The sequence below is a fragment of the Pseudorasbora parva genome, chromosome 15 (genome assembly GCF_024679245.1).
Source record: "Pseudorasbora parva isolate DD20220531a chromosome 15, ASM2467924v1, whole genome shotgun sequence".
NCBI lineage: Eukaryota > Metazoa > Chordata > Actinopteri > Cypriniformes > Gobionidae > Pseudorasbora > Pseudorasbora parva.
The window spans coordinates 35,778,179-35,801,790 of record NC_090186.1 but is presented as its reverse complement, the minus strand read 5'-3'; the positions used below and the strand labels follow the sequence as shown (position 1 = coordinate 35,801,790).

The following is a 23,612-nucleotide window of genomic DNA, read 5'->3' as shown; positions in this document are numbered from 1 at the left end:
GTTTTGAAAAGGTTATTATAACCAACTACCCATGGTAGAATGCGTCCAGGAGTAATTTGAGTAAATAAAAGTCAAAGCATCGATTACGCCCAATGGCATTCTCCGGTCATAATCCATAGAACGAGAGCCGACTCCGTTAAAGATTCGACTTCAACGATTCAATTGTGCCCTGTGCAGAACATGATAGAGACTCGGTTCAAAGAGTCGACTCTTGTAAGCAAGCGCGTCCTCAGAGCGCTCTACGCTCGCTTTCAAGGGAGGACATGCGGCGATAGCAATGAGGAGCTGTACATAGTATATCTAAAGAACCATTAGGCTGAGTCCTCTATGATTCAGCCACAATTGACTATATCACATTGCCACCCAGTTCAAGGTGAGTTTTAATCGACTGTGCTGAAATTTGCATCTTAAAATCCACAGAAATTTGCTATCGTTGCTAAACCTGCTAATGCTAACTGCATAGTCAGCCGTTTGCTTCATCGATAAAAGTACTTGCAAATTTATAATGACCATATAAACCAGTCAGTATCGTGTGTGAGTTTCCTATTAGTTGTGTCGTGCATGTAAATATGCTAGAATATTTAAATTCAAAGTGGTATTGTTGACACTAGGTATGAATTACGTTACACGGTCGAATTTTGTCCTTTCCTCCCAGATCCAGTAATCCCGAATAAAGATGAATAAACTCCGTGTTAAATAGGCTTATATATTGTTTCTATAGTCAAACCAAACAGGTCATGGTTAAACGGTGAAGAGTGAAGGAAAATACAGGGTCTAAAGAGAATAGTAATCTGTACTGGATTAAGACTGGATTATAGTTTTACAAGGACACTGGCCCGTTGCAACAGCAGCCAACAACAAGTAATGTAAATATGATTACTATGATAATACCTTAGATGCATATCCACGACCGGATAGAAATAAACCTATCAATGGGCAAGTGACGTCACAAGAATCATCCCAGATGTTGGATGCAGTGACTGGAGAGTTAACACGTGTTTTTGTTCAGATCTTTTGATGTAGAACTATTGTGAAAGCCAATGAAGTTGAGCTAATTATATCACTTGTATGTTGTAATAAATAGATTTCTGCTTTATTGTAAACCGTTTTTGTTGTTTTGAGTAGTGTCTTATTATATACTAGACAGTATATTATTTAGACATGTCATTATCTATTACTTGGTCAGTCTACCCAATACGGGTTGGCTGGACAAGCCACATGTACCTGGTCTTTGGGAGATGTGAAGTGATGATTTACTAATAAAGTGTGTTTGAGTTTATCAGAAACCAAGAGAGAATCACAGTAGATTGAACACGGATGTCAGGGCCCAAATGTGTGGAAATTAAATTAAAATCTTTATTAGATTTAATTATGTTCTCTTTATTATGTTTTGTCCTTCATGATGCAGTGCATTTAACAAATTGAGATTTATTATCCACATCTCTTTTTAAATGCTTTATAAGTCTATATTAAATCTTAGAAAATCTAAATTAAAGCATTTAAAGTATTAATGCCTATCCATTAGTCGTTAATGTTGATAAAGTCTCTCATAATCTATCAAATCTGGGGGGGGGGGGGTGTTTCAAGAGAGGTTAGATATATTTTGCTCTTGCGTTGCCAAATCTGCATTTATTTGATCAAAAATACAGTAATATTGTAACATATTTCAATTTAAAATAACAGTTTTCTCTTTTAATTTATAGTAACGAGTTATTTATTCCTGTCATGGCAAAGCTGGATTTTCAGCATCATTACTTTAGTCCTTCAGAAATGTTTCTAATATGCTGATTAGCTGCTCCAACATTCCTTATTAATATCAATGTTAAAAACAATTGTGCTGCTTAATGTCTTTGTGTAACCTGTCATACTTTTTTCAGGATTCATTCAAAAGAACATTGTATTTGAAATAAGAATCTATAGTAGCCTTATGAATCTCTTTACAGGTACTTTTGATCAATTCAATGCATTTTTATTGAATATGTATTAACTATTAGGACTCACGCAGCAGTGAGTCTGTCTTCAAATGATTCAGATTTATGATTCTTGTTGTTTTTGGTGTTGTAAGCTGCCTTGACTTTTAGAGGTCTTGTTGATCAAGTGTCTTAACAATTGTGAATTGAGTATTAGCGTATGTTGCATTAGGTTTGAGTTGAAATGGCTCATAAAGTTGTGTCAGCTTTATCATGATGGACTGGTTCATTTAAGAGCATGGGGCAAGTTGTCATCATCTAAAAGAAAGTGACCTGTCTGTGTGATTAATGTGTGTTCTCATTAGACGTTGGCACAGCTACTAGATTCATCTGAAATACACTGACTAACTGTAGAGTTAAGCCTAGGATAAGCTTACAGTTTGATGAACAGAGGCTCATCTGAGGCTCGCACAGCTGCAGTCTGATACGGGTGATCGTATGGCTTTCTATGTGACCTTAATTGAGATGTAAATATGTCTTATGTTTGTTTAAGTATTCTGTTATTTTATCTGGCTGTGTCATCATCTCTTAACTAGCTCTTAACTTTTCAAACTTTAAATGGCCATGTGGTTTAGAGTGATTTCTGAAGTAATTTCTACAGAAGTGACTTGCACCTTTTACAAAAGCTTTAAATGCTATGTTCTCAAATTGTATTTATTTATCTTTGAGAGAGAGAGAGAGAGAGAGAGAGAGAGAGATGAATTAGAAAATAATTTTATCCAAAACTCTACTCCCATTTTTTCTCTCCAAAAAAGCTTTAAAGGGCTCCATTCACCCAAAACTGAAAATTCTGTTATCAATTACTTTGTTCTGTTATCAATTACACCCTCATGTTGTTTCAAACCCTTAAGACCTTGGTTCATCTTCAGAACTCAAATGAAGATATTTTTGATAAAATCTGAGAGGTTTCTGAGCCACCCATAGGCAGCAATGTCATTTCAACTTTCGATGTCCAGAAAGGTGGTAATGGTAAAGACATTATTAAAATAGTCCATGTGGCTACAGTGGTTCAACCTTAAAGGGTTAGTTCACCCAAAAATGAAATTTATGTAATTAATGACTCTAATGTCGTTCCACACCCGTAATACTGCCGTTCATCTTCGGAACACGGTTTAAGATATTTTATATTTAGTCCAACAGCAAATCTAAGTGTATGCACACTATACTGTCCATGTCCAGAAAGGGAATAAAAACATAATCAAAGTAGTTCATATGTGACATCAGTTAGTTCATTAGAATCTCTTGAAGCATCAAAAATACATTTTGGTCCAAAAATAACAAAAACTACGACTTTATTCAGCATTGTCTTCTATTCCGTGTTTGTTTTCAAACCTCAATTAAAGATTCAAACGGTCATGAATCAGTGTATTGATTCAGATCGTGTGTCAAACTGCTGAAATCACGTGACATTGGCAATCCAAGCAACATTAGGGTGAGTCATTAATGACATACTTTTTTTGGGGGGTGAACTAACCCTTTGATGTTATAAAGTGATAAAAAAATAAAAATAAAGACTTTATTCAACAATCTATTTTCATCTGTACCAGTATCCTATGCTGTTGACGTAGTAAATTCAGTTCAGCGCTTCCGAGTTCTACGTCAGAACGGCGGATTCCCATTGGCCCGTACTGTTCACGTGGGCACTAGGGCTGTCAACGAATATTCTAAATTTGAATTTATATTTGAATAGTAAAAAAAAAACAGATTTCGAAGGTGAAAAATCTGAAAATTAATATTTGGGAAAAAGTGGGGGGAAACGCCCGCGGTAGTAGAGGCGTGGCTATCTGCTTTGCGATTGGGTGCACTCATGGTTGTGCTAGCGCGCCTGAGGGTTCAGGGACAGGTCACTGCGTCACTGTTTAAAGTTGATGCGTCTTGCATGGAAGATGGCAGAAAGTGGAGAGCCTAAAATGAGACATGGTATGCTAACTGCAGGCTATCTCGCGTATTGTATGAATAAGGATAAATGCACTGCTTACACTGATTTGATTATTTACAGTTTCATTCAAGGGAAAGTTCCATGTTTACCACAGCACAGCTTGCTCAGAGCGTTTAATATGCTGTAAAACTAAAATTAATATTAATAATATTTGTTTCAGTCACTGAATGAAGCCTGCTATATTTGGAACAAGAGTTGTGACCTTAAATTGCTTGCACACAACTCTTGATCAGCGCTCAAAGTTTGTTCATTTAAACCAACTAAAGAGAGAGAGTGAGGTCTGTGGTCTTGGTCATAAGTTGATTTACTTGTTTTTGTGTAAGTAATATGTTGTCAAATATGTTTAAACTTGTGTCTCTTTGTATACATTTTTTTGTCCTGTTAGACGTAATGCGCATCATTTGCAAAATGCGCAACCAGATGTTTGAATGGGTTGAATATTCTTCTAATTTTTTTAGAGGAAATATTCAACGTTTTTTTTTGACAGTCCTAGTGGGCACCATGACGCAAGTGTGGGATGCTGACGCAGGAGCTAGCCAATGGTTAGTCGCCATTCTGACTAGTTATGGGTACTGAAATCCGGTATTAAATGAGCCCCGGTGCTAAATTATCAAAGACAGCAGTATCGTTAAAGGGGTACTTCAGCGCTGGGAAGATGAATCTGTATTTAAACTGGGTCATTAATGTAGTAGAAATTTGAAATTATTTTTTAATTTGGTGCTTTCTAGACTGAGAAAAGACAGAAAATGTATTTTTGTCTCATGGGGATGAAAGACTACAATTCCCAGAATGCTTCGCTGCCCTGTGTGGCCATTCACAAAGCCACCGCTACTGGATTACAGAGACTGAGTTCCTACAATTAAATACTGAACGTGTCTGTTCAATATAACGATCGAGTTGCCGCGTGAGTTTCACAGCTGACTCAGATTACATTTAACGTCATAAATGAGTTGATGAGCTCTCGTGATGAGAGCTGAGGTAATCGCGACCACATTCGCGGCATACATTCATAACGCGTTTTCAGTTCATGCCTTTGGAAGCTTAACTTTCATAGAAATTAATTTGAGAAGTTAGAAGACTTACATTGCTTAGCATCCGTTTAAATTAATGCCTGTAGCTGAGCTGTGCTGTAAGTATGATCTCCATTCCCCATGCACGAGTTGAAAACATGCGGAAATGGCTCCCTCTGCTGGCTGTAGTCTTTAGCCCGCAAAGTGGCAATATCTAACAAAATAAAATAACTAGAAACAAATAAACCTTTATTTATAATAAATAAAATAAAATAAAAATAATTTACAGGCGCATGGTCTGAAGCTAACTCTTGCTTGGTTCATAGGCGCGGAACAGCCAAGCCTACAGTGGCAAAATATCTGCACCGCATGACTCAGGTGAATCGCTTAATGCTACAGATATTAGTAAGTTATTAAAGAAAGGAACATGCAGAACTACTGGTCTATTTTGTTATTGAGGATTAAGGATATTTTTTTGTTTAATGTTTTAAGGAATTGCTAAAAGCAAAGAAAGCAGTATTAGGCCATATAGGCCACTTTTCCTTTGAACATGAAATAAATCCAGGTTTATTATTATTATATAATTTATTATGCTATAATTATTATAGGTATATTTTTATTATTATTTACATTTCTTACTTTTTTTTACTGTAGCTTATTTCTGTTCTAAGTTCCTTGTTCGTGTTCATCCATTTAATTAAACGCAAATAAAACTAAACGATTGTTTATTTTCCTTTTTTATATATATTAAACATGCAGAATATGCATGGATTTAAAAAACAACAACAAAAAAACCATACATTTACCCACGGGATTTCTCTACTCTGGTCTCTACTCTGATGCTATCGGTTCTGCTGTCTGCACTGGAGCAATGAAGAAAATACACTTAGTATTTATTATTGCTACATAGACGTATTGCAAATTCTATATTGCCAGCCGTTTCTATAAGCAATAATATTAAAGCATTTGCTATTTGCAAACCAGAAGAGAGAGCGATCTCTCACGCGAAGCTATAGCGCGCACGACACGACTTTCCATATTGTGCAACAAACAGCCTATGTTAAAATGACAGCTTGAGGAGTATTCACTAAAACACAGTTTATGTCTTAAATGGGCGTTAATAGTTATTAGCTGGGAGAAAATATTTTGTATATTATTAGATATGCATTCGCTCTTTAAGGGACAGTGTCTAAAATACCCTGACAATTGTGCCATGAATGTGTATCAAACAACAAAAGGCGAATAGAAAGATACTCACAGCTTTAAAAAGCATTACGGTATTTTCCGGACTATAAGTCACGCTTTTTTTCATAGTTTGGCTGGTCCTGCAACTTATAGTCAGGTGCGATTTATATATCAAATTTAATTCGTACTGATGGACAAAAATAAACATCTAGTTACGTCTATAGCTGCAAGAGGGCGCTCTATGTTGCTCCTGTAGCCTACCCCTGAAAAAATTAACTGAAAACAGGAAAAAAAAACTTAACTAAAATATTAACTTAAAGACAATAACTTAGAAAGACTGAACACAAACAAAATGCCCCCCATAAATAAAATCCCATTATACTAAATACAGACTGCATGTAGTAAAATTTGCAGTCGAGAACGATACACAGCGTTCGTCTCGCGCAGCTGAGCCTCTCCTGGCAGAGCGTTCAAGCACCTGTGGACTCGTTCCTTCAGCTCTAGCCATCTTGCTTAGAAAGCTAATCGTCCCCGATTAGCTTTCTTTGTTTTCTTCATTACAGTTAAAGTAACTTCTGCTTTTCGCCAGTCCCTCACAAGTTTCTTACTCACTTCAAACTTTCTTTCTGCTGCTCGATTATGCTCCAGCTCTCGGCTCTGCCCTAATGCGACTTATAGTCCAGTGTGACCTATATATGTTTTTTTTTCTCTTCATGACATTTTTTGACTGATACGATTTATACTCCGGAGTGACGAATATGGTAATCTATCAATTTGTACAGTGAAAACTTTTATTAAATAAAATATAATAATAAATGTATTAGATGTCTTTTGTAGGCCATTACACAAACAGTAACGTTAGTCGACCTTCCTGAAATTAAAGCACCGTATTTTATTTGTATCTTGGTTTTTGTTGTATATTTATTGTATTTATTCAACCATATTTTGGTACTGTTTTGTTTTTCTTATCGTATGCATGTATAAAACAAAAAATGCTGGTAAATGCACTGGTGATATGTTTTATATTATATTGATATTTTACATTTTCAGATTATAAAGCAATATTAATTATTTTCTTTATTTTTCTATTTATTATAATTAAGTCAGAATACAGTTAAAGTACCGGATCGATAAGCATTATCGGTAAGAGTAGTAATACCATTAAAACCATAACGAAACCCTAGCAACATCCCTAGTTCTGACGTAGAACTCAGAAGCCCTGCACTGTTAATACGGTCAACCGCATAGGAGACTGACAAGAAGAATTACAATTTTTGGGTGAACTAACCCTTTAAAGCTTCTGTAAAAGGTGCAAGTCATTGTGTAGAAATTACCTCAGTGTTTAATTAAAAGATTTTTGTTGAACTGTAGTACCCATAATTCCAAATCAGAGAAATCACTGTTAGCATGGAAACAAACTGTTGCAAAACACATGAGCAGCAACCCTCCCTCGTGGAGCTTTAAGGATGATGTAATCAAGTCTTGTTTATTTTTAAATAATGAATGCACAAAATAATTCAAGTTTGCAGTCGGTTTTTAATTGTTTAAAAGACATCTCTTATGCTCACATTGACTTTTTTATTTGATCAAAAATACAGTAAAAACAGCAATATTCTGAAATATTATTACCACTTTATAAATTTAAAATAAACGTTTTCTATTTATTTTTCTGAATTTTCAGCAGCTATTATTTCAGTCTTTACTCTTTAGTGTCACACAATCCTTCAGAAATCATTGTAATATTCTGATTTGGTGCCTGAAATTGTTCTGTTTTGTTGTGTGTGGAAACCATGATGCATTATTTGTCAGGTTTATTTGATGAATAGAAAGGTCAACATTTATTTTGAATATAACTCTTTTGTAACATTATTAATATTTATGGTAAGGAATTTGTGTCTGGTGACGGATTCAGCAAGATATCTCAAAAAGATCCATGTTCAACATTTAAACCACTTAAAATGGGCTTTCATGATCAGGAAAGGTGTCGTGTGTACAAGCGTCTATTAACCTTTGTCAACATGGAGTTGTAATCTGTGAGATCAGCAAAACATAATCTTCTTTAGCAAAGGCGTCATGAGAACGGGAAAGCCGTTGTTCTGCCCACTGTTGCATGTTGGTACATATCCTGTTATTATGAGTACACATCTTATTCATGTTTTCTTAGAAGTGTTTAATTCATTTCCTGATGGATTGCTCGTAAACATCCGAAAACTGCACCTGTTATTTCAGCATAAACACAGAATTCACCTTCGCCACACCTTGAATCCGCACAGTGTGTTGTTAAAATAGACCCGAGTGCTTTCTGCTTGCTTTGGCTGTGTACATTGTTCCATCTGTCAATAATGGGATGCCACTGAAGAGTTTGAAGCGTAGCTCCCACTGGATGGAATGATTTTTTTTAATGCATAATTCTGTTGTTGTTTTTTTTGCTGTTGTTTAGCATTGAATCATGGCAGATGCCAAGCCACCCTCTGACAGGCCTCAGAGGAAGATGTCCACTACAGGGGACAGTCTATACAAGGTGCTGGGACTGGAGAAAGGAGCCACAGCAGAGGACATTAAAAGAGCCTACAGGTATGGTAAACATTGTTACATTAAAGGGGTCAGTAAATCGATTTTCTTCATTTAATATGTTCCTTGAGGTTCACTTATAATGTTAATTTGCAGACAAAACACTAATATATATGAATAAAAACTATTTTAATTTTGACTGAAAAGATCGGTGTTAAAGGGATAATAGTTCACCCCCCAAAAAATGAAAATAATCCTATGATTTACTCACCCTCAAGCCACCCTAGGTTTATTTCTTCTTTCAGGTGAATACAATCGTAATTATATAAAAAAAAATGTCCTGGCTCTTCCAAGCATTATAATGGCAGTGAATTGGTATTTCTGTTTTTAAGTCCATAAAAGTGCCTTATATACTGTGAAGTAAAGTAATGCACTATGTGAGAGAATATCCATATTTAAAACTTTATAAACTAAAATAACTTGCTTCCGTCATGCTAGTATTTTAAATAACTAAAACTAATTATATTAAATAACTAGCTTCTAGGGCTGTGTATTGCCAAGAATCTGGCGATACGATACGTACAGGGGTTACGATACGATATATTGCGATATTGTAAAAAAAAAAAAACAATGAATAATTTTGTTTTGAAATATTAATTTAAAAGAATAAAGAACACAACCATTTGCATGAAACATTATATTATTTTTGTTTTATTTAATTAATACAGTATAATTTGTCACTAATCACTATTTTGTGCAATCTAAGTAAAGGGAAACAGTAAAGTGACTGCAGAATTCTTTATTCTACATGTTTTAAAGGTTCACAGTATAGCATTTTTTCATTTCTAAACTATTTAGCAACAGTAGGTCCATAGTTCATTCATTCCATGACTGGATGACTGTTTGTTTTATATTTAATACTGTAAAGCTGTTTTCTTAAATGCAGTGCATTGTATAAAGTCCCATTTCAAGAAGGCTGAACTGCAGAGCTGGTGCATCCATATCCACATCGCTATGATCAGATGCTTTCGTTCTGCTGCCACCGCAGTCAATTTTGGAGTGTGTTTATTTTGTTACTGAGAGGAAAATGTGCTGTATTCTACCGAAACGCTTCTCAGCAACGTGGATGACGTCTGGATGTTAAGCGCATATATATATGTATACGTATACATATCTATGGTTAAGCTCTCTCTCTCTCATTTTAACTCTTGCAAAATGACTCTTGTTGATGACTTCCTTAGTGGCTTCTTTGTAGCTGAAGCCAAAATGAGTCCACACTTCAACTCTGTAAACCGCGGGAGCGTAATAATTCTATCGTTTTGTGAGGTTTACTAATGCTAATGCGCGCACACACATATTCACCTTGCACGTCTCCGCGTCAGTTATGTTTTGAGATAACACTGCCATCTAGCGGTTGGGTTGTATACAGTCTGTGGTTTAATTTGAACACAAAGCCACGAATCTTGGATGTGAATAAATAAATATATAAATATCGATACAGTGTTTTTTAGAATCGATACAGTATCGGCAAACAAAATATTGCGATATTCACGCGTTTCGATATTTTCTTACACCCCTACTAGCTTCCAGACGCAAGTTGATTTACGGTAAAATAATAGTGATGTGCCGTTCATGAACGATTTGTTCATTTTGAACAAACCTTTAATATGACTCAGGAACATTGATTTGTATCAGAGAGCGATTCATTCATTTTTTTGTTGACCGCATGCACATGCCATCGGTTCTGAACAAGATCTTTTTAGTGATAAATATGAAGTGACAAAAGAAAGAACGTCTCTGATTTGGATGCAAAGTGAACCAGCAGACTGCATAGCCTGAATACACTGCTAAGCAATTAATTAATCAATCATTTTTCTCAAAGTTTGGCCGTGGCTACTTTAGCTTTTTTATTCCAAATGTGATTGTTTGCATAAGTACCAGATGTGTTGGGGAATTTAACATGTGACATTTTAATTATATTCTGCTGAAATGAATGAATTTAGACTTTACATTTTTTCTTCTTCATTTTGCTAAAGGAGATTCAATGATCCGAGTACGTACAATAATCAGAACTTCCCACTTATACAAAAGATTAACCCCGGATTCGATGTATACAAGTATCGCAAGCTTTGACTCCTCTCGCAGTTCAAACAAATAGGTCTAGGCAACAAACTATTCTCTCATATTGAAATCCTCTGGTATTTCTTTTTAAAAATGTTTACTTTAGACTTCTAATTCATGACCTTTGTTTTGCTCTATCCTTTGCACTTCTGCATTCGCCAGTACGCATGCGTCAGGCCAGGGGTTACTCTTTTGCCGTAAGTCGGCTTGCATATGGCTGTCTTTCAGAAGCTAGTTATTTTAGTTTGAATAGTTTATTGACTTCAAAACAGATATACCGATTCACTTGCTCTTGTGATTAATTAAATCTGACTCCTGCTGCTGAGCTGTGCTGCGACTTCCGTTCGGCTCACACTGTATTATAAAGCAGATACATTTGTTTTTTAATTGTAGTGTCTGTTCTCTAATTGAACTAAATGATTTTATTTTATTACTACACTGTGCCTCCCATCCGAACAAACATATAATCCGGCACACCATTAAAGTAAAGCGAGTGTTGTTAAACTCATTGTGGTGTTCAACGCAGAAAATGCTCTCATGCTCGTTCCTTTTATGTACATGTGAAGTGGTTTTTACAGACAGTTTCCTTGTGTGTTGGTAGGTAGCCAATTGCTCATGAAGGAACGAAACACACTCTTTATGTCTCTGAAAGAAAACAGTGTGGAGATGAACCGATGACAGTGATGAATGAACAGACATGAAACAGCCTTTCATGACATTTAAATTCTCAGGTGTAATGCAGTCTCATTCACAATACAGCGCAGAAATTGGGCTGAATGAGTTTCTTCTCATTGATAATGCGGACCTAGCCACTTAATAATGAATCGAGTTGCCCTGAGACCCTTACTGTTATTACTTTTTTTTTTAAACACAAAGCGCATATTTATATAATCAAATCATGGCCACTAAGCAATATAGCAATTTCTATTTAATGTTGATATATCATACAACACTAGAATAAGCGTTTCCTGTGTGTCATTCACTGAAAGCAAATTTAGCTGCAGCCAAATGACTGCATTGACCATGTTAAGAGTTTTTAATCATTTCAATTGGGTTGTTTGCTCTGCAAACAGGGTTCCCACAAAAGATTTATGACACACAATGTTCTGTTTTAAAAGAAAACTAGCTCTGAAATACCATCCAGACAAGAATCCAGACAACCCAGAAGCTGCAGACAAGTTCAAAGAAATCAACAATGCCAACTCGATCCTCACCGATGAGACCAAACGCAAAATCTACGATGAATATGGTTCCATGGGGCTCTACGTATCCGAGCAGTTTGGAGAAGAGAGTGTCAAATACTACTTCCTCATGTCAAAGTGGTGGTTCAAGGTGAGCGCTTGTTTCCCTATAAACAGGTTTTATTTACAGTTGGATGAAAAAAGGTTAATTAGTGATTGTCTTTACTGTAAACTCTGTGTTGACTTATACTGACACTTTTCGGTGACATTTACTTAACGCAGTTTTGAATAATGCAGTGAAATAAGGAGTTGCATGATTTTGCTTGGCACAAAAAACTTTTCTAAGATAAAATTATTGAAATAAATTCAAATTACAAATTATTGGAAAGATGGCGATCAAAAATAAACAATGCAGACTCTGTGAACTCTGGGTTTCTGTCACCAGAAGAAATGAGTGGGCAATAGAAAACCTGGAATCGAGAAAAGAACAGAATGGTTTCAGAAGAAAATTGGTGCACTCCAATCCACTACCATGATCTAAGCAGAACAGGTGTTATTTAGCAAGCTTTGTTCTTTTTAAAATGCTACTTTCTGATGAATTTACTTTACAAAAAGTAGCATTTGATCCACATGCAATCATTTTCTCAAATAGGCTTAATGCAGAAAGCAAGGCAGCGCAAAATGCATCAGATTTTTTTGTTTTTGATCTACAAAGCTATAAATAAATGCTGATGTGCTTTGTTTTTTTGCCATTCATTTCCCTTGTGTTTCAGCTTAGGAGCTTTCGAAAAGCTCTTCGAACTTTCTAGCATGATAATGACTGACCAACAAGGTCAGTATAGTGACTGACCGAGTAGTAGCTGGTGGCAGCATCTTGCTAACTTTCCTGTCGCTGTGGAATTAAGCTCCAACATGTGCCTTTCTGAAAGAGCAATCTATGATCTCAGGTCTGTGTCTTTTCCACAGGCTACGGTCATGTGCTGTGCCGTTTTCTCCTGTTGCTGCTGCTGTTGCTGCTGCTGTTTCTGCTGTGGAAAGTGCAAACCACCAGAGGAAGAGAACTACCAATACGTGGACCCAGAAGACCTGGAGGCACAGATCAAAGCAGAGCAGGATGGAGGAGGTAAGCCCTGAGTTTGCTAAGAAGCGAAGCATGTTTAAGTACTCCAGTAACACTCTTCTTTTGGATAGATGGCTAATGTATTGCTTGTCTGGCAGTTTGTTGATGCAGGGAATTGGGGAAAAGACTTTCGGTGAACACAGAAATTAGCTGTTTGAATCACTCTGATGAATCTTTCACTGAATGAACTAACCTACTTAGTCCATCAGAATGGCCACAGAAACAACATCACTATTATTAAGCTGCAAGTTATTAAGTTCAGCAATTTGTGCCTTTTATATATTTTTTATAAAAGTTAAATAACTTTCAAAAGTTTGGGGTTGGTACGATTTTATATTTTTGAAAGAAATCTCACATGCTCACCAAAGCTGGATTTATTTGATCAAAAAATACAGTATAAACAATAATATTGTGAGAGAAATTTTTATTTGAACTTGTTAAAATGCATTTTTAGCATCATTTGTCCAGTCTTCAGTGTCAAATGATCATTCAGAAAACATTCTAAAAAAAATTCTTATCACAGTTGAAAACGTTTTTGCTGCTTTAGTTTTTTTTTTTTTTTTCATTTGTAATGTTACAAAAGTTTTCTGTCACTTTTGATCAATATAATGTATCTTTGCTGAATAAAAATAATGTCTTGCAAAAAAAATGTTTTACTGACCCCAAATGGAGTATAATTTTACTTTTTTTATATAAATAAATATCTTCTCAATATTATAGAAAAATATTATAGAAATGAAATGATATATTTTAGAGCAGTTAGTGTGCTGCTTGTATAGCAGTATAAATTTACTGTCCTCTGAAAATAATTTAACACAACCATTATTGTCAAAAATGCTGGCAACAAAAGTGAGTACGCACTCACAGTGATAACAGTGGTACGTCTATTAACCATGCAAACATAGGCGGAGTTTCACTTTTTTGTGCTTGTGCAGATTAAAAGCTGTGTATTTGTTGTAAAGTGTAATAATCATCTCAGAAAAATTAATTCTTCTGTCAGGGGCAGATGAAGTAAAAACTGCCAGGGCCATTATACGCTGTCAAGATAAAAGGGTGTAGCTAGGCTATGTCTGTGTCATTATTCCATTATTATCTTCATAACTTACGAAATAAAAGTTTACCCCTCAGAATAATGTACTTTCCTCTCTTGTCGACATTATAGCCTGGTGTGAGCACGGCGCATGTTCTTCAATTGTGGAGGCGTGCGCTGTGTTACGTCACATAAGGACGTGCACACAAAAGTAATCGGGTCAGGTCCTTTACACTGTGAAATGTTAGGTTTGATCGGTTCATGAAAAGGTTTATCCCACCCCTCTCAAACCGATTACAATTTTATTCTGATTGAGGTGTTTATATGGAGGATTTTCATTCGGATTGAACTTTTAAACCGATTACAGTGCTCATAACACACCTTGTCATTCTTCAGACATTACAATTGCCTATCTTAACTGATGCAGAAGAAGCCGCCTCTTTTTCCGCGTAGATGTCCACTATCTTCTCTTCTGATAGATTTGCAGTCAAATCATTCTCTATGTGCAATAGGGAAAGTTCCGAGAATCTCCTGAGCCATTGTAGAGCGTTTCTTATTCTTTTCATAACTGAGAAACTTTCTGAAGTAGCAGAGCCAACAGGCAGTGTGAGTGAGTTTATTCAGCGTGTAGCACTTACGTACCGCGATACTTTCACGCAAGTCGTGGGATAATGAGCTTCTTTTTTTTTCTTTTTTTTTTAAATACAGTAATTAAAAATTATTTAGCCATATATTACTCATTCTACACACAGAAATAATAAGATAAGACAACTAAAACGAGAAAATATGAATTCTGTAATATATATTTTTTTTTATTCAAAGGGCAAGGTAGGCGGTTACAGCTGTATTACAGTTATGTTTTCAGTCAGAGAAACAGCAAAGAAGCTCCGGAAAACCGGACTTGCTGACATACAGTATTCAGAGGGAAATCTGGTTATCAGACAGTCCGGTATAAAAAGACAAGATGCGATCTGACAGATAAAATAGAGACATGATATTGATAGCCAAATATGTCTGATTTATTTAAGCAGTCGTATTCACCAAGTTTACTATGGTAATGGTAAGTGCAAGACGTCTTTTGGATAGCTTATACAGATTCCTGCCTTCTGCCACATCGGATCACAAAGAGAAGTTAATCACACAATTTTGCTGTCCAAAAGTGAGTTGAGCTAAAATTATTTTGAAAGTTTTTAATGCTGATGCTGTGGTATATAAAATCATCTGCACCTGGGGCGCTGCCGTCTCCAGACTCAGATCAACTCTGCCTTTGTTCGTAACCGCTCCTCTGGCCCGACCTGGCCTACTTTGGACTAAGGTATTCAGCGGGCCAAAGAAACCCTGCCCGTTGGCCCAGAGGAATCCCCGGAAGTGACAGTTGTCTGGCCCTGGCACACACTAGCACGCCCGCTTTTGGCCCGACAATAGAATTCGGCTCATGATTGTCTACCTTCAGAAACTTGGCCGAACAGCAGTTTTCCATATTTGGTAATGACCCCAAACACACTCCCACAGTGACAACTGCCTTGCTGAGGAAGCTGAAGGTGAAGATATGGACTGGCCAAAGCATCTCCAGACCTGAACCTTATTGAGCACCTATGGGGCATCCTCAAGCAGAAGGCAGAGAAGCACCATGTCTCTAACATCCAGCAGCTCCGTGATGTCATTATGGAGTGAAAGAGGATCCCAGCAACAACCTGTGCAGCTCTGGTGAATTCTATGCCCATGAGGACTATAGCAGTTCTAAATAACAATAGTGCTCACACAAAATACTGTCACTTTGGACAAAGGTCTGACATTTTCACTTTTGTTGCCAGCTATTTTGAAAATAATGTCTGTATGTTGTTATTTTTATAGGACAGTAAATCTATAATGCAATGCAAGATACTCTTGACTACTCTACTCTTACTAAATTTAATTTCTATACGATCGTCCCTTAGGAAAGAAAAAATGGTTGCTGAAATATGAGGGGTGTACTCACTTTTGTGAGATTCTATATACACACATTATTTTTAAATATAAATATAAACTTGATGGCAGACATATTTGAAATTAATAACTTGCAGTTTTACACACTAAATTAATTTATTAATATCTAGCACTTTCTGACCATATAGTGTCTCTCTTTTACAAGGGAAAACTAGATAGGCTTAAAGCAAAGACTCATCCACAGTTAAGGAGGTTTCTAAAGGGTATCTGCTGTGTCGGTACTCAGTAGAGACACGTGACATGATAATGTTCAGGTGGCATGTACAGCAGGAACAAATTTAACAGATCAAGCAAAAAGAATAAACATGCAGCTATTTATAAATCTGATTTTGCTTATGTAGATGTCAGTGCTTTTGTTGGGTTGCCCTCTGAGGGTTGTTTATTATTAATGCCTATACTTCCAGAGGGATTTCAACATAAATTGAAAGTTGGATAGTGTGAAGTATAATCAGTTCTGGGGAATGAATTGTGCTTTTCTCATACCGTCTAGTCCTTTACGTATGGGATAAATAATATCACTGAGGATATGATGGAAGATTGCCTCAGATTCATATCAAATTGAATAGTTGGAATCACCAATCATCTTCAAATGTTGCACTACATATTATATTAATAGCCCTGTATTCCGGTTCAATCTAGCGTTTGAAATTACCTGAAGCTGTGTGCAGTTTATCTTCTTGTTTAATGTTGAAATGAATGAAATGTGAATGAGACAGGACTCATTTCACTTGTCTTGTCTTGATCGAACCAAGATGCTTACGTGTCAGTCAGCTAGGACATTGGGTACAGAGTGCCTCTTTTCTTCCTGATGCTAATATAGCTTTTATATTATTTATAGAGTGCAAGCGCAAGGTGTTTGGTCAATTTTGTTGTCTAAATTTAGCACATACAAATGCACTGGGCATGTTACAGGTTAGATTCTGTAATACTGACCTAACCTTTTGAGTTTTTTTGTATTTAGGATTTTATTTGCATATCCTGTTATTCATAAGATGCCAGTTTCAGCATTTGAAAGTGCTATCTTTTTATATTTTTATACATAAACCAAAGAAAATCATACAGATATTGTCCTTTATGAAGTGGTTTTAAAGTTTTATGTTTGTTTAAATTTAAAGGTATAAACTAACTTTTTTTCCAGCAGTGAGAGAGTACAGGTCATATATTTTTTGTAATGTCAGATAATGGTTTTACTCTTTTACTCGACAGGTGAAACAATAATTATTGTCCAGCCTATACCTAGCCCTGGTCCAGAAATCTGCAGTGAAACTTTACCGGATTCAAAATGACTTGTAAGACTGAATGTTTATCGCCAGCATGAGTCACTCCATTGTGAATGTCTACCTACACAACCCTGTGTTTGTCCTTGATTCACATCATTGTTTTTCACTAACATTTGGATTACAGTGTGGCATTCTATATTTGCGTTTGCTGTTGGCTTTGAGTTAGTCATTGGATCTGTTTTTTTAGACTTTATTAAACATTGTAAGGCCCAACCTCTTGAGGATCTCACTGACTATGTTTACATGCTCCCTCATAATGCGATGCTAATAGGATTTTGGTAATGTTGCGATTAAACTTCACTTCATGTAAATGCAATACTTCGATCAAACTTTGCAGTAAACAGGCATGTAAACACCATAATGTATTATTACCATTCTGTTCCAGACTGGTACCAATGTACGCGGACGTACACGGATACTGTTTGTTGTTTACACAACTTCATGAATGAACTTTGTGATAGTGTTATGTTATATAAGTTTTCTCTTCTCCAAATCACTAAAAAGTTCTGCTCCTGTCACGTAAACTTCTTTCTGCGATAAAGACTGTACTCTGATAATTATAAATAGTTGCATTATTGGTGCAGATGTAAACGTAGTCACCGAGGCTTATTAATCTGTATAAATGTTTTGCTTTTTAAAGGAACATTATGCACTGAAAGACGATGCAATGAACTGAAACCCAAAGCCAGTAACATTGATCTGGAGATCAGATCTGGAGATCTTGAGTTGTGTTTGCTTTACTAGACCCATGCATTAACCTAAAGCTTTGCATGTGCGTGCTGTGGATGTCCTTGTTTTGCATGTTTTCAGGCCCAGCCTTTTTCTGCCAAGTACTTTGAACCTCCTTTTGTAGTTTGGTGAACAGGAGATGGAGGGACACCATCTGACCCTTTAGTTTAGGATAGTGCCAGAAATTAATAACTTTTGTCATATTTAATACATTCATTTTTAAATGTTTAATTGTATTAAGATTAACAAAAGTATTATTAATAAAATTAGATACTAAATATTTTTGTAAATATTATATATTTTTTAAAGAAGATAAAAAGGTTGTTCACTGCATTTATTCACTGTAAACTGAGACGTGGAAAACACCTGGCCATGAGCTGATCTCGTGAGCAAAGTGCACATTTCGCTTTGAAATGCTATGCAAATTGATATACTTATTTAATTCAAATCTTTTTTGATTTGGTGAGGGCACAAAGCCATATTGTTCTTCGATTTAAGTTTGTTTGACATACTTTGTTAAAGCAATGACGCCAAACACAGTTAGAGACCTTTAATGTTATTACAGTTTTTAATAATTAGTAATACAAATATTATTATCCTGCAACAAACCCATTATGTTAGTGGATCTTAAAGGTCCCGTTCTTCGCGATTCCATCTTTCAAACTTTAGTTAGTGTGAAATGTTGCTGTTAGAACATAAATAATACCTGTAAAATTATAAAGCTCAAAGTTCAATGCCAAGCGAGATATTTTATTTAACAGAAGTTCCCTTTCAAAGCCTACAGCGAACGGCCGGTTTGGACTACACCTCTGCACTTCCTGGCAGGAATGACGTCACTAGAGCCGTTTGTTGACTAACCCTCCGCCCACAAGAACACGCAAAATAGGGGACGTGGTCTTGTTGCTCTCCCACGTGGAGAAGAGCGCGCATTCAGCGCTTGCATCTTCCCGTTATAGTAAGAGACGGGAACTTTCCGGGCAAAGTGCGCTAAGCTGCTGTCCAATCACAACACGGGAAGCACTGGCCCAATCAGAACTCGTTACGTATTTCTGAAGGAGGGACTTCATAGAACAAGGAAATCATCAGGCCGTTTTTAGGACAGAGGAAACAGCGGTGTACAGATAAGTAAATTGTGTGAAAAATACTGTTTTTTTTACACGCGAAACATGAACTCATTATATTGCACACTGTAAACATAATCAAATCTTTGAAAACACGCAAAGAACGGGACCTTTAATATGTGCCAGTAAGTGCGAGGAGAAGTCAGCAGGAAATAGGATTTCTAATGGGAAGGTTGCGTCAACATGAAGCAAAGCTGTCAAAGCAGGTACTTCTCATCGATAGAGACGCAATCAACACGAGCCATTTCGCACTGAGGCACCGCTGGCCTGTCAGCACAGCCATCTGTTCAGCAATGTCATCTTCATCTCACCTCACATCTGCATGTATAGCCCATTCTGCAATCCCACTAGTGTTTCGTGTCACACTTATTTTTCTTTAGCTCTTTATGTCAACAAGGTATACGGTGTGTTTTGTTTTCATTTTTAATGTATTGCTAGGAGTGATTAATTGTAACAAACAAATTCATTAAGGAATTCTCTATTTTCATTCTTTGCTCCACACGTATGCTGTCCTTTAGTGGGGCGGTGATTTGGAAGAGCTGCATCAGGGAAGGGAGGTATGTGTCTTGGAGCAGAACTGTGACCACTATTATTACAACATCTGATGTGCTTCACTATAGAGAACAGTGTAGGCCTAGTATGCATATTTCCTGCTTGCAAAACCCACATATCCTTCATACCATCAACCCTACTGGTAATGTGTCTTAGTAAAGCTGTATGTCTTGTACCTCTGGCTGTCACATCAAAAGTGATGGCTTCATGCAAAACGGAAACAAATGGAGTATGCGTTTATCTGCATGAATGCATGCCACACATCACTTAATGGTACTGGTCAGCTGATATATGGACATTTTGAGATTATCTGCACTGGTCAATATTTCTGTCTTGGAAGATGAACATAAATGGTTGTTCTCTCTCATCTCTTGATGTAAATATACACTATTGCCAAAGGTTTTGGGAAGCCTGCCTTTATATGCACATGAACTTTAATGTCAATCCATTCTTAATCCCTAGGGTTAAATATGGAGTTGGCCCACCCTTTGCATCTAACATCTCCTCTGGGAAGGCTTTCCACAAGGTTTAGGAGTGTGTTTATGGGAATTTTTGAACATTCTTTTAGAAGAGCATTTGTGAGGTTAGGCACTGATGTTGGCTAAGAAGGCCTGGCTCTCAGTCTCCGCTCCTAATTCATCATAAAGGTGTTCTGTTGAGTTGAGGTCAAGACTCCATGCAGGGCAGTCAAGTTCCTCCACACCAAACCCACTCATCCGTGTCTTTATGGACCATGCTTTGTGCAGTCAGGCAAGTACCGTTCTGGCAACCGGCAAACCCTACATCGAATTGCCAGCTCGTCCATTGGATTGCCAGACAGAGAAACGTGATCGGTCACACGTCTTCACTGCTCTAGTGTCCAGTGGTGGCGTGTTTTACACTGCATCCGACACTTTGCATTGCAGTTGGTGATGTAAGGCTTGGATGCAGCTGCTTGGTCACGGAAACCATTCCATGAAGCTCTCTACACACTGTTCTTGATCTAATCTGAAGGACACATAAAGTTTGGAGGTCTGTAACTATGGACTCTGCAGAAAGTTGGCAACTTCTACACACTGTGCGGCTCAGCATGTGCTGACCCCGCTATGTGATTTTACGTGGCCTACCACTTCATGGCTTTGTTGTTGTTGTTTCCAATTGCTTCCACTTTGTTATAATAAACATGTTTGTAGAAACGTCTGCATGGCTAGATGCTTGAGTTTATACATCGGTGGCCATGGAAGTGATTGAAACGCCTGAATTCTGTTCTAATTTGGAGAGGTGTCCCAATACTTTTGGCAATATAGTAGTATATGTACACCAAGAGACGAGGGAGTCTGTAGTTTTGCTAAAGTGATTGCAGGCATTATATTCAGGTCCTAATTCTGTCCTTTATTATTTGTTTTATAGGCTCAAACATCCCTATTTGGATCCAGCCCAGTTCCACCATCAACACCTCAGAGTCCACGCATTTCACAGCCAGCCAGCCCGTGTACAACACCCAGAAATGAGCCACCTTGCCTGGTCCTGGTCCCAATCATCAGGTCGAGGGGGTCCTGCTGATGGACTCTAAGGTCCCTGATGTAATATGCTGATCGCAAGGAATCACGGCACCAGGACTAAACTGTGCCACTGCGTCATACTCTGACTCTGACCCACTGCAAACGAGTGATGGTTTGCCAAAAGACATGGAAGCCAATCTCACTTTATCTGTCTCCACTGGTGTGTATGTCTCTGTTTATCTGTAACCACGCGTTCATTTCCAAAAGCTATGAGACTGGTGCCATTGGGCAGTGCTCCAGGAGGGAAGTGGGTTTACTTTTGGGGTGTGTCTTTCTGGTTCTGGCTATTTATTTAATTTTGTTTAATTTTGTTTTGTGTTAGAAGCATGGATATGAGTTGAATGACCATGTGAGTGCATGCAAAGCAATAACAGCATGCCTCTACTATACAGCATAGGAACGTGTGCAAAACCCCTCCCACTTCTCTTCATCCAAAAGTGGAGCCATAACATGGTACCTTTTTTTAGTTTGCCTCTTCAGACTGGAGTTATTCTCTTCATTCTCAAGTTTGCAGTCATCTGTTACATTTCATTATAGTGCATTTTGTTTAAGATCGAATCGGTCAATCTTACCCAAATGGCAAGACATAGCTGCGTAACGACTCTTTCTGACCAAAGCCACGGCAGACGTCTCAAACGTCAGCTGACGTGCCCGTGCTTGGTATTCCAAGCCATGTGCAATGGTCGTACATTTCCCTAAAATCAAGATGCTTGAATATGCTGGTGAAAGGTTTTTTTTCCTTTTCTTTTTTTTCTTTTTCTACTGCCTTCATAGGAGGCTTCTAATGCAACTCTAATGGCTTCAACTCATACGGCTCCTTAACTGAGAAAGCAAGACTATCTGTAAATGTGAATTTTTTTTTTTATTATTCGTTCAAAGTTGCTGAAATGCAATCGACCCTACTTTTGATCAACGCTATGCCAAATCGTTGAGCAAACCTGCTTTCTTTGTGCTCTTAGGGCATATTGACACAACGCTAATATTTTAAATGATCTTATTTATTTTTAATATGTCAGAAATGAGATTGTGTATGACATGTTCTGACTCAGAAGATGCACTGTGTAAACTAAATTTCAAAATTTTGGATCCGCAAGAGACTCGTGATTTTAGCAGTAAGGAAATGCCCGTTTGTGTTAAATGTAAGAATCAACCATAGTCAGGTTACTGTTAGAAACCTTACATTAGATGCCAAATGTTTTCCCTATAAATTGTTGTTCCGAATGCTATAGGATATACTTGGATTTCACACCATTTTGTTTCTGTGCGCAAATAGTAATGTATGTAATAATTTCAAGTAGTGTGTGGTCATCTGTCTGTTCTTCGGGGGAGGGGGGGGCATTTTCTTATAGCCAAAATGTTTTCTTTTCCCCCATAAAAACTGGATATTGCTTTCAGAGAATAAAACTCGCCAAAAGATAAAGAGATGGAGAGGGCAGACATTTATTAGAAGTCACTTCATTTTTTTTCTAATGGTACATTTCCATGCTCACTGGATCAATGGACAAGGCACATTTCAGCAATCAATTATTATTATTATTATTATTTTTTTGCACTTTCTTTGGGGTGCATATTATTTTTAAGCATTTGAAAGGTTTTGGCCTCTTCACCAGTGCACATAGTAAGTTCTGTGATGCTGTGTGTGATGACCTGTTTGATGATGAGGGGGAAATGCCAAGGCTGGTGTAGATTTACCAATAGCCAAAACTAAGAGAACCACGGCACTACATCATTACTTTCCTCCTGTTTTTATTCAACATGGTTCGTAATGCATCACATATTTAATTGTGTTTATATGATTGAATCTAAATTCATTAAATAAATGGGGATTTGTAAAAACTTGCATTTGAGTGATTCTTATTGTGATCGTCTTTAAAACTAGCCATTCATAAGTTTAAATCCATTTTTGAGATTACATCGTTTTTAGATTTTTTTAAATTAGTACCATTAGTCCGTGGTTGGAAATGAATGGAGGCTTATGTCTGCTATCTGGTTAACTTCACCCTACAGCTTCATGTGCTATAGTTGTACCCGTAAGCTTGTAATCGGCTTAGAGTACAACTCCACACACTCATAAACAGTCCTTTCAACATACTTAACAGGAAGATTCAGACTCCGATTTAACCATGATGAGGGTCATGTGGAGAGGTTTGATTCTGGTGTGTGACGATGTGTTTCAATGCCTTTGCCTGTTCTTCTGTATTTGGCCAGGATACCAGGTTGCACCCCTCCTCTTTTTCTGAAGCACATCCTGGGATTTTTAATGACCACAGAGAGTCAGGACGTCGGTTTAATGTCTCATTGAAGGGATGGTGCTTGTTCCAGTATAGTGTTCCCAA

The 23,612-nt window shown here is 37.1% G+C and overlaps 1 protein-coding gene across 3 annotated transcripts; it reads left to right on the top strand.

The window, feature by feature from the left end:
• Positions 1 to 60: 60 nt before the first annotated feature.
• dnajc5ga (DnaJ (Hsp40) homolog, subfamily C, member 5 gamma a) lies at positions 61 to 23,115 on the top strand. 3 transcript variants are annotated; one of them, XM_067417917.1, is made up of 7 exons: positions 72 to 373; positions 8,545 to 8,678; positions 11,855 to 12,068; positions 12,884 to 13,040; positions 17,260 to 17,342; positions 19,702 to 19,740; positions 21,125 to 23,115. In XM_067417917.1, the coding sequence occupies exons 2-5, from the start codon at positions 8,554 to 8,556 to the stop codon at positions 17,337 to 17,339; spliced, it is 576 nt and encodes a 191-aa protein (XP_067274018.1). In that variant the 5' UTR covers positions 72 to 373; positions 8,545 to 8,553; the 3' UTR covers positions 17,340 to 17,342; positions 19,702 to 19,740; positions 21,125 to 23,115. The 3 variants fall into 3 exon arrangements, with proteins under 3 accessions (XP_067274017.1, XP_067274019.1, XP_067274018.1); XM_067417918.1 differs by lacking the exon at positions 19,702 to 19,740 and having other exon boundaries at positions 66 to 373; XM_067417916.1 differs by lacking the exons at positions 17,260 to 17,342; positions 19,702 to 19,740 and having other exon boundaries at positions 61 to 373.
• Positions 23,116 to 23,612: the final 497 nt, after the last annotated feature.